General features: G+C 36.5%; 1 protein-coding gene across 1 annotated transcript in view; it reads left to right on the top strand.

Annotated features, from left to right (window-relative positions):
• Nucleotides 1-12677, top strand: part of LOC150091659 (ras and EF-hand domain-containing protein-like) — a 215918-nt gene that overhangs the window by 170649 nt on the left and 32592 nt on the right. The window contains exon 15 of the mRNA XM_090369154.1: nt 8697-8811. Coding sequence (XP_090225280.1) covers nt 8697-8811 — 115 coding nt within the window. The remainder of the gene's footprint in view (nt 1-8696; nt 8812-12677) is intronic.

Here is a 12677-nt window from a genome sequence, read left to right on the forward strand (position 1 = left end):
TGAGGTGATCTGATTGAGGTGTATAAGGCCTTGAACGGTTTGAGCATGCTCAGTGCTGATGGGATTCTTCCTCTTGCTCAGAATAATCGCCTCAGAGGGCATAAATTCAAATTGAGGAAAGACAGTTGTAGGATAGATGTGCGGAAGTTTTCCTTTAGCCAGCGGGTGGTTGATTGCCGGAACAAACTTCCATTTGGCATTGTAGAAGTTGATAACTTAAATAGATTCAAGCAGAATTAGACAAACAATTGGAGCGAGTGAATGGGTGAAATGAGAAGTGTGGTTTTTTTTTGGTTGATGCTGTATAAGCTTGCTTTCTTGCATCATATGCCTTTACTAATGCTAATGTTAATCCCTTCAACATTAGCCTTTGGCCTCCATGTGGTCATCAAAGAATTGTTTGCTACTTTTCTTAGTCAAAAGCTCCTCATGCTTCATACTTTTATACTTAACATAAAGTAGAATTCCGTTTCTTCTGATAATATACGAAAGTGTAGCAATAAACTACTCTGACTGGTGCTGTTGCACTCGTGTTCTAAGCGTTTTAAAATAAATAGAAGTGGTATGTTATAGTTCGAACTTCCTCTAGCAGATGATGGTACAGAGATTGTCCAGTAGGCTAACAGGTTGCAAGTAATAACCAGTTTTGTTAGTGGTGTTAATATTCTGTGTCATGATTTTGCAAAGGAGCAGTGAACCAATATCAGTTTTGTTTTAAAATGGCAAAATCTGCAGCAGAAACATTAGGCCATACCAATGGTATAAGTGGTTCAAATATGGACATGAGGATGTTTGCGATGACCCAAGAAGTGGACAGCTCAGCCTTTTGAAATGGGGATGGAGTTACAAAAGTTGAGGAAATTGTGGCAAGAGATTGTCGTTTTACCCTCAGAATGATAAGTAATGAATTGGATATAAATAAGGAGATGATTTGTCAAATTCTGCATGAAGATTTATGTTAAAGGAAAGTGTGTGCAAAATTTGTGCTGCACAGCCTCGTGGATGAGCAAAATCAACAGTGTCATCATATAAAGACTTCATCCAGACTAGTCAAGACAATCTTAATTTTCCTGACTGTATTCTCACTGAAGATGTGTGTTGGGTGTTTCAGTACAAACGAGAGACAAAGCATCAGAGCATGCAGTGGACTGCATCACCAAGGCCCAAAAATTTTCATTTTCAGAAGTCCAAAATCAAGATGATGCTGATCATGTTTTTCAACAAATGGTGTGTCACAAGGAGCTTGTGCCTGAAAGCATTAGCATTAGCATTAGCATTAGTAGAGGCATATGATGCAAGAAAGCAAGCTTATTCAGCATCAGCCAAAAAAAAAAAAAAAAAACCCTCTCCCATTTCACCCCTCCGTTCGTTCGAAATACCTGTCCAGTTGAGCTTTATATTTGTTTAGGCTATCAACTTCAACAACAAGTGATGGAAGTCGGTTCCACCAACCAACCACCCGCTGGCCAAAGGCAAATTTCCGCACATCTATCCGACATCCGTCCTTCCTCAATTTGAATTTATGCCCTCTGAGGTGATTATTCTGAGAAAGATGAAGAATCCCATTGGCATTGAGCATGCTCATACACCTCTATCAGATCACCTCGCCGGTGCCTAGTCTCCAGACTCTGTAATTTGCAAAACTTAAGCCTTTCTTCATAAGAGCAACCCTTTGTTCCATTTACTAATCTTGTTGCCCTTCTCTGTACCCGTTCCAGCAGCTCTACATCCTTCTTGAAATGAGGCCTCCAGACCTGTATACAGTACTCAAGATGTGGCCTAACCATTGCCTTATACAAGGGAATAATCACCTCCTTATCCCTGCTAGAAAAATTCCTGTACATCATTGACAAGATACCATGAGCTACTCTTGCAGCTCGTCTGCACTGCTCAGAGAACTTCATATCTGCCTGCACAATTACCCCCAGGTCCTTTTCATTCTCCACCACTGTCAGTGTAGTACCGCAGAGTTGATACATTGCTCTGGGGTTACTGTTACCCATATGTAGTACTTTACATTTGTCAATGTTAAACTTCATTTGCCACCTCTCAGCCCATCTGTTCAACCTTTCCAGATCCTGTTGCAGCAGCATAGCGTCAGTAGTGTCCTTAACGACCCTGCCAACCTTTGTATCATCTGCAAACTTAGACATTAAACTTGATATCCCATCATCAATATCATTCATAAACACCGAAAACAACAATGGACCCAACACTGAACCCTGAGGAACTCCACTAATAACATTAGTCCACGTTGAGCAGTGTCCATTGATTACCACTCTCTGTCTTCTGCCACTCAACCATCCCCTTATCCATAGCAGCAATTTGCCTCCAATGCCACACTGCTCCAATTTGTGCAGCAGTCTTCCATGTGCAACAGTATCAAAAGCCTTTCTAAGATCCAAATATATAATATCAAAGTTATTCCCTGCATCCAGTTCTTTTGTGACTACATCATAGTATCCAATCAAATTGGTCAGGCAAGACCTGCCCTTAACAAAACCATGCTGCGTCTGAGCTATAACTGAATTCTTGTCTAGATGATCCTGCAGTGCTTCTTTAACCAGTGCCTCCATTAATTTACCTGGAACAGAAGTTAAACTAACAGGTCTATAATTACTTGTGTCAGCCTTTGATCCTCCTTTGTGAATTGGGGTTACATTTGCACATCTCCAGTCTATGGGTACCTCCCCTGAGTCCAAAGAAGCTGTCATAATTATGGCTAGGGGTTTGCATACTTCCTTTGCTGCCTCCTTTAATATAACTGGATAGATCCCATCCACCCCAGGTGCCTTTTTTATGTTTATCCTCAACAATTTCTCCTCCACTTTCCTCTCAGTTATTACAAAATCATCCAGCTCACTGCCAATGTTTACTTTACCTACATCATTCTCCTTCCTGAATAGCTCCTCATGCATGAATGTAGACGCAAAATACTCGTTTAGATTGTTAGCCACCTGAGCAGAATCCTCAACTGTTGAACCATCAATATCCAGTGGACCAATCTGATTCATCCCTTTCCTTCTCGAGTTCAAGTATGTAAAGAACTCCTTTCTGTTTTTCTTTGCATCCTTTGCTAAGGATTTTTCGTAGTCTGCCTTTGCCTGCCTAATCTCCTTTGTGACTTGGTTACAGACCAACTTATATCTATCATAGGCTTCCATGTCACCCATTAATTTGTATGTATCCCATGCATTTTTCTTCTCTGCCACATGTCTCATTAGTCCATCTGACAACCATTTAGGCCTAAACCTTGAACAATATTTCTTAGTTGGTATGTAAAGCCTGGTAGCCACCAAGATTAGTTCCTTGAATGCTTCCCATTTTGAGTTTGCTGTTGGTAACATCATCAGTTGGTCCCACTGTATAGAATTTAAATACTGTCTCAGACCATCATAGTCGCCTTTACGAAAACAAAAACCCTTCCCTTTACCTCTGATGGTAGTTACCTCCTTGAGTAAATCCCACTTCAACACACTGTGATCACTGCCACCTAGTGGTTCATTTATCTGCAGGTTCTTAATGCATGAAGAATCACTACTGATAATCAGATCAAGAGTATTGCTCCCTCTTGTTGCCTCACGAACATGCTGATGTAGAAAACAATCATCCAATAAATCCACAAAAGCCTTGCTAGTGTGCGAGTGACCAACCCACAAATTCCAGTCAATATCTGGGAAATTAAAATCCCCCATTATAAGACTCTCTGATTTACTGGCCCACTCTATTTCCCTGTACAATATATTATTATACTCATCAGAGTCATTAGGCCTATAGCACACTCCTACTCTCAATTTTGATTTCCCTATGCTTATGTCACACCAAACTGACTCGACACTGCCCTGTCCATCGATGTCAACTGGCTTCACTTCCTTTGACTTTATGTGTTTCTTAATTAATAGCATAACCCCTCCTCCCCTCCTGTCCTGTCTATCCTTTCTATATACATTGTATTCCCCAAATTCCAGTTCCGCATTACTTATATCTGTGTGACACCACGTCTCTGATATCCCAACAATATCTGCCTTTGATGTTTTGAGCAATACCTCAAATTCATCAAATTTATTTACCAAACTCCTAGCATTGGTGTACACGCAGGTATACATGCACCTGTTTCTATTCTTAGCTACCCTAACACAACCCATGTGTTTACTTGTAACGCAATGACTACCAGCAGTCTCTGAAATATCCTGCATCTTGTTTTTCAGACTTCTGCTCATTTGAATAGAAGCAGTGCAAGAATCACTTCCACCTCTGCCAGTGGCTACTGTTAATCTATTAGTCCTTGTATCCCCCCCAACTAGCAGTTTTCCGACCCACCTAACACTGCCTCGACAGCATCAGCAAAAATTCTTGCACCCTTTCTATTTAAGTGTATCCCATCCCTGTAGAAGCAATCTCTCCTGTTAACAAGTACAGTCCAGGAAAGGGTGAGTCAGTGCTGTATTGTATGTACAGGTGGGTCAAAGACCATTGAAGCGCATTTGAGAGAAAGGCAGCTAGTTTTTGTTGCACGACAATGCTCTTGCCCATTCTGCATTTGTGTAGACATTTCTGATGAAACATGGCATTGTACAGATCACCAATCTACCCTGCTCTCCTGATCTAGAACCACCAGACTTCTTCCTCTTTCTCGAGATGGGAACTGCCCTCAAAGGAAAGAGATTTCAGGATGTTGAGGACATAAAGAAAAACATAACCACCAAACTGAACATCTCTTGGGATGCCTTCACTGACTCTTTTCAGAAACTTTTAGAACAGAGTAATAAGTGCATTCCATCAGGTAGCGATGGGATGCACTTATTTGAATAAAAATAAAACTGTTTTTGAGCTCCATCACTTTGTGTCTTTTTTTGCTGCACTAGTCTGTAACTTTATTGACCCACCTCGTATAATCGCATGCATTTTCTCCCCTCTAACTGGCCTCATTAGTTCATCTGACATTCTTTTCTGTCTAAATTATGAACAATATATTCTAGTTGCTCTAAAAAATTTAGTAGCTTCTACCAGTACTTCCCATATGCATTTGTTAACATAATTTTGATCCCACTGAAAAAGAAATTAAAAACTTTCTAAATCCATTGTAATAATCTTTGCAGAAACAAAATCCCTTTTCTTTTCCCTTCACAGTAGTTACATCTTTTAATAAATTGCACATCAGTATATTATGGTCACTACCAATTTAAGATTTCTAACACGTGAAGGGCTGTTGCTAATAATCGGAACAAGAGTATTGCTTTCTCTTGTTGCTTCTGCTGGTACAGAAAGTAGTCATTGAGCAAATCCAGATATGTTCTGCTGCTGACTGAGTGACCAACTCACAACTTCCAGTCAATATCTAGAAAATTAAAATCCTTGATAACACATTATAATTTACCTGATCCACTATATTTGTTTGTATAGTTCAGTGGTTTTCAACCAGGGTGCTGCACCAACATTCCAGGGGTGCCTTGTAATTTGGGTTTAAGTTACTTAAACTTTTTTTTTTTTTTTAATTTATATATTTTATTTCATTATAAAAAGGTGTACGGTATCTTTTTAATTTTGTAATGATCTATAATTGATGTTTATTTAATACCTTTATATAAAGAATAAAATTATATATATAAAAAAATGGGACTACCTTATCCATACTGTATTGGAAAGTGGGAATTTAATTTTCGTTCCTTTTTGGCCTTTCACTTTTCTTCTACTACTATGGACAAGTATGCAGTTCCTGATACATGGTCAGTGTAGTCCCCTGATGAAATACCTGATCATGTATCAATATTTATTTCAGCTGACATCAGATCAAGCATTTTTGCATTACCTATATTAGACCATTTACTAAAAATGTTACCCCCCCCATATCTGATGACAACTATACCATTTTCATTTTGTTAGTATTTTGATGTACTAATTTTACTTTACAGTTCCCCCACTTTATATTGACTTGGCAATTCAGCCCATAATTTTCTTAATTCATCATAACCTCTAGGATATTAACATTCTTTCACCTTTCACAAATGTACTTTACTTCTTTTTCTACTATCCTCGCTCTTCTAGTTACTGGCACTTTGTTTAACTTTCACATCCATTTATGCATACTTAATTCAATATATTACACAACTTATATATATATACATACAGGTAACCCTCGATTTACATCGGGGTTAGGTTCCTTTGGGGGACAGGCGCAAATGGAACCCTTTATATAATGGAGTCAATTGAAAATCACAGGGTTAGGTTCCGGGCACCAAAAATTTTACCTACCACTTTGCATCGATTGTTTTATTTTATTAGCATTCTTCATAGTTGTGTAGTAATAATCGATGGAGACATATTCATAGCCTTACACACATTAGGGCGGCTTTCATCAGATTCTATCCTCTGAATATTGCACTAGGATTCAATTAACTACTTTTACCAGACATGGCGTGTCTTTATTCTATTAAATCAAAAACTTTATAACATGATTTATTAATAGGACAATTAATAAAAAAATTTAGCATAATAAATTTCCAACACTTGTAAATAGCGTAAACAACAACCAACTGAATGCTTCACCGCATTGACCTTTACTACCCGCATCCACGAGTGGTTACTTTGAGGGCGGGAATCTTTCTCGTCTCTGATACAAATGCACTAATTACTGATTGGCTCAGATTGTCCTAAATCACGTGAGAAGTGCACGATACATAGCACAGTATGATGCCGATAAATTTTGTCTGACGATTTTAAACTTTCAATTTATAAAAAAATTGCAAAAATAAATAAATAAAAATGGCATTGTGGTTAGTGATTGGTGCTATTGCAAATCGGTGCAAATCGGACCAGCGCAAAACGAGGGCTACCTGTATATATATAATTTGTATTATGAATTGTAATTTTGTTTATAGTTATATTATTGTAATAACTATCATATAACATATTTTTTTTAATATTAGATATATATATACACATACAGAGAGAGAATCAGATCTAACAGCAGAAAATTGAGTAGGAGTGCCACAAAATAAAATAAATTACTTAGGGGGGCCATTATTAAAAAAAGGTTGAAAACCACTGGTATAGTTGTATGTTATACCTTTCATAGTCATTTGGTCTCCAGCATATGCCTACCAGTGTTTTTGTTTTCCCAATGTCACAGCAGGTTGGTTTTAACATTACACAGGCAACCTGTGTCAATTGAGTGTATGGTTTTAGAATCCATCATAGAACCAAATTTTAACTAAGACCATAATTCTCCCTCTTGCTACTTTTTCCATCTATTTTTTTTTGTACATACTCACCATATTCAAATTCTGCATCCTCAATATCAGGACGACACATTTCTGATGTTACTGTAATGTCCACATTTTATCACTTAACCAGTACTTCATCTGATTTATTTATTATGTTCTGGCAATAATAAATAAATACAATGATAACCATGCCTCTTTCCTTCAGCTTGCTTTCCAGAGTACTGCATATCTGGATAGAAGCACTGGATGAATCAGTTTCACCTCTGCTTATGGCTGCCATTAAAGTAGTCTGTGTACTCTCCACTCTTCCCCCCCCCCGATAAATTAGCAATTTTCCAAAACATTTAACAGTGCCTTAAAGGCATCAGCAAATATTCATGCATATCTTCTGTGTAATCATTTTGTTTGTTTGTTTGTTTGTTTGGTCTTTAGGAGCATTAGCAACTAAGGCCATATTGCTCTGGGATATGCAGTGGTCATTCCTCGACCTTTCCGCATCCTCCGTATTTGGTGGTGACGGGCTTGAACCCCGGTCTAATTGGCGCATTATGGCCATAGACGCCCATGCGCCAAAAAAATCCACAAACAAACAAAACAAACAACCCCGGTCTAATCAAGAAGCGTGTGCTATGCACTAGCTGCTCCTTCCCACCTGGCTACGGAGGCACCTTAATCATTTTATGAGTGCATTACCAGACAGTATCTATACTACCTAGAGTGAATCTTTTTGAAAACTTTGGAAGTTTGCAAAAATTTAAAAACTATATACAGTAGTTAAATGCTTTTAAATATTAAATATTTCCTGTTTTGACTTTAGAGCTGGATTATTTTGGTCTCCAGCAAAAAAAAAAAAAAAAATTGTACGTACATAGATTTAATTTGTTGATACTGCGTTAATAGAACCTTCATATATATACATCCAAACTCCTTTGGTTCCTTTCAAGAAAAAATGCATGTATATGTTCATGCTCCCAAAAGAGTTAAATATATCTGTATATTATTCGATTTGTGCTTATGTACAAGGGACTGGGTAATGTCCTGACAATGCTTATGTCTGTATAATAATATGTTGAAGGACCTTAAACATGGTATATCTGTATTCTCTGCAATATATTTATATGGAATTTAATTTCATATTTAGTTTTAATGAGTCGCTTTCTTAACATTGTAAAGTTACATATCTGATGAGGTTATTTGTTTAATAACGGTTAAATCCATATAAATTTAATGCTAAAGGTCTTCAAGCTATAGAAATTATATAACCAACTATGATTTAAAATAAATTAAGTTTATATGCATATTATGTTATTATGAAAAGTTTCCTGTTTAATAATTGTTGTTGGGGAACCTTATTGCAAAATTTTTAATTCTAACCTGGAAGAAAACTTTTAAGTAGAAGTTGATTGATTGATAGTGAGAGAGAGAGAGAATATAAAATAAAATTTGCCATTATAGGTGAATTTCTTTTAATAGATTTCGTAGTATTACACAGTCTTACTTCAGAAAGGCTGATGGAGTTATTGTGGTATATGACTGTACCAGTGAACAGTCATTTCTTCATATCCGTCAGTGGATGGAAGCAATAACTGTAAGTGCTATCACTTTCCATTCTAAATAATTAAAGAAAATGTTGATCATTTTATATAGGGAGGACATGAAGTGTTACCTGCTAATGGTTGATATTTTAAGTTCTCACAATTTAATTTGTGTTCGTTTAGTTCTAATCAGTATAGATCTTTCTATGAACCTGTAATTAGCACAGAAATGAATTTTTAAATTGGAGGACAATACTCCTCCATGTGACTGGCATTATGAAATCAATGCAACCACTGAAGTGGTAAATGGACCTGGAAATAGGCTAGATTTCCACTACCCTGTCTGTAGCTTCTTGAGGAATTTAATTTGTAGTAACTAGAATCAATTTCATGATGAAACAGTTGACAGGTGAATTAGACGACTTTGGTGTTAGAATTCCCAGCCCATCTGTTCAGTTCATCTTTCCAGTTCCTTCTGTTTTATGCAATGGCCATCCATTTACTATCCACAAACTCATGAATTTCATCTGTCCATTTCCTTCGTTGTCTTCCAGATTTTCTCCTAGCTCCTCTTAGGTACCATTCTGTTATTTTCTTAGTCCACCTGTCATCATGCCTTCGAGCTGTGTCCTGCCCAAGACCATTTTAGTTCTTTAGCTTTGATAAAAATGCCCTTTACTTGAGTTTTCTGCCTAATCCATGCATTTCCCTTCTTATCTAACAGTCTGATTCCCAATATAATTCATTCCATTCTTCGCTGTGTAGTTCTCAGCTTCTCTTCCATTCTTTTGGTGAGTGTCCAAGTTTCACTTCCATAAGTCATGGTGGGTAATTTGTGGTAGTATACATTGGTTCATTATTTTACATTTCAGACAAATTGGGATATTGCTCCTTGGTATGTGACTATATTTCCTGAATGCTATCCATCCAAAATTTATTTTTCTCTTGACTTCCCTCCATTTAGCATTATTACAGCTAATAACAACCCCAGGGGCTCACATCTGATGAGTATGGGCTTGGCACTCCCAGGGTCCTGAGCTGGATATCATCATCATTCTTCTCTTTCTTGATGAATCCCTTCTAATTCTGACTCTTGTTCTCTCTCTCTCTCTCTCTCTCAGGGTAATTCAGAATTTTTTTTTTTTTTTTTTTGGCTGTTGCAGCATAAGCCTCAGGCTTCCTTGCACCATATGGCTAATGATGATAATAATAATAACTTGTCCCAAATAAGTATATGACTCCACCTTTTCAATTACTGCTCCTTTATTTACTTGTTCATCATTACTTTTGTTTTAGCCCTATACATCTTTAGTCCAAAATCCTTACCAACTCTGCATAACTGATTAAGATTTTCCTCTTAATTCTTTGGGATCGTGGCTTATGACTACAATGTCATCTGCAAATCGTAAATGGTTTAGGTACTCTCCATTCACATTGAATTCTTTCTGCGACCAGTCTAATCTTCTAAAAGCTTCCTCAAGGGCAGCAGTAAACAACTTCAGAGATATTGTGTCTCCTTGTCAAACTCCTTTCTCAATTTTAAATTTGCTACTGTCTTTGTCTAGTCTAATAAAGGAGGTAGCATTCTCATATGTTTTCTTCAAAATCATAATATATGGGGTATCTATGCCTTGTCTTTCCAGTGCCTGAAACATTGCCTTATCATGTATGTAGTCAAATGCCTTTTCATAATCCACAAATGCCAGGCATAATGGTGTTTTTTATTCATTTGCTTTCTCCATTAGCTGTGATATTATGTGAAGTTGATCCATAGTTGAGGATCCTGTCCTAAAGCCAGCTTGCTCTTTCAGTTGATATTCTCATCAAATATTCTTTCTAATATTAATTGGTTTATAATTTCCAATTTATCTCCTTTCTTATGCAGCAAAACTATGATTGCATTATTCCACTCCTTAGGCGTCACACCTTTTCCAGTGGTGGGATTCAGCCAGTTCGCACCGGTTCGGCAGAACCGATACCTAATTTTTTGTTGAGTTCGGCAAACCGGTTGTTAAAATGGCACTTGTGATGAGGGTTCTTTCTAAGGTGGGCGCCTGGGCAGCCACCCAATGTGGAAATCACAAAATTACATTCCTTACTCTTTTTTAACGTTCATCTACGCAATAGCATATTCCAAGTGCCGGTAGTAATATTCATTCCGTCCATAAATGAAAAAAATTAGACTGAACTATGCTTGTAGTATTTATTTATTAATTTCATAAAACTCATTATACCTTTGATGAAATACTACATTTTTATTCCCTCGCGTTTGTTACTTAAGTAAACAAACATATAACGTAAAGAGAAAAAGTGCCAAAAAACCGGGGGGGGGGGGTGACACACTGTCATTTGTTTCAGCTTTGTTTTAGGCCCTAAATTCACACGAGATATTATGAGTGCGTTGGTGTTCCCCGATCAGTAAAAACAATAGGAAGCTAGGACACAACGAACCAATAGAAATATAGATTTCAAGGGTTATCTTATCGCCCATTTCGGAAGCCGTGGAAGAATTTTCTTCCATGTTGGAATCCTTATCCCAGTGTACACGTAGTAATTAAGACGTTTTTATCACAACTTTCCCGTGACAAACAGGTTTGTCGTACACATTATTCTATCGTATTTAATCTGCATAGCCTATGCCATTTATTAATTCAGCAAGAAATTTTCGTTCAGTATCGATAAAATGAAGAAAATGTATGTTCTGACTGATGTTTATCAATGGTTAAGCACAGTGCTTTGTTTATGATATGACCACACGTGGACAGAACCTGTAAAAATATTTAAATATATAGGCACATATCCGCTCCTGCTCTATAATATATTAAAATAAAACATTTTTTAAAATTTTTTGCAGTAGCCCTTAAAAGAATGAAAAGGCAACAGAGTTTGACAGATTTTTTCAATAAGAAACCAAAATCAGAATTTGTTGTATCAGAATTGGTCTTGGATGGTACAAAACAGTCACAAGCACAACCACTCCAACTTGAAGAAAGCAGCACGTCAATTATTGAAATAAAAAACGATAACAATTCCAAAATTGAAAATAATCTTCCTGAATGCTGGACAGTGCAACAATATAACAATTTTAAAGAAAAATATGACGGACTGGTAATTTTTAACAAAAAGTTAGGTTGCGAGTATTGTGCAAAATATGACTTTATAAAAGAGAAAAGTGTTCATGTGTCAAAAGAATGGAAATGTTTTCAGATTGAGGCATCAGGGAAAAATAGAGGTACAACAAGCTTCTCTAAGGAAAAAAATGAAAGAACATTTTTCATCAAAAGCTCATAACATTTGTAAAGAGAACTTAAAACAGTGTGAGCAGGATTCAATAACAAAAGTAATAGATACGATGAATGAAAAGTATTTAAGTGCTACTTGTAGAGTATTTAATACAGTTTACAGCCTGGCAAAAAGATGTAAACCGTTTTCAGACATAGAAGATAAGATAGAAGTGCAAATTAAAAATGGATTAGATATGGGAATAGGATTACATTCTCGTAAAACTGCTGTGAAAGTAGTTGATTTCATTGCAAAGGAAATTAAAAAAGAAATATTTAATAAAATTATTGAAAATAATCTGAAAATATGTTTGATTATTGATGAAGCTTCAACGATATCCTGCAAACCAGTTATTATACTTTTCTTAAAAGTTGAGGATTCAGTTACATCACCAACAATTTTCGTTGAACTAGTTTAATTGGAAAAACAAGATGCAGAGACAATATGTTCTTCAGTTATGGAAAGTTTAAATAATGTTGGGCTTACTAAGAACTACCTAGAAAAAAAACATAATAATATGGCACTGTTTAAATCATCGCCTCCATCTTGTTTTAGATGATTCGATAAAGGAAATAAAGCAAGTAAATCATTTTAAAATATTTATTGATAAGATGTATACTATTTTTCATCAATCCAA

Source organism: Mastigoproctus giganteus, chromosome 1 (genome assembly GCF_048544385.1).
Source record: "Mastigoproctus giganteus isolate SK-2022 chromosome 1, ASM4854438v1, whole genome shotgun sequence".
NCBI classification, from domain to species: domain Eukaryota; kingdom Metazoa; phylum Arthropoda; class Arachnida; order Uropygi; family Thelyphonidae; genus Mastigoproctus; species Mastigoproctus giganteus.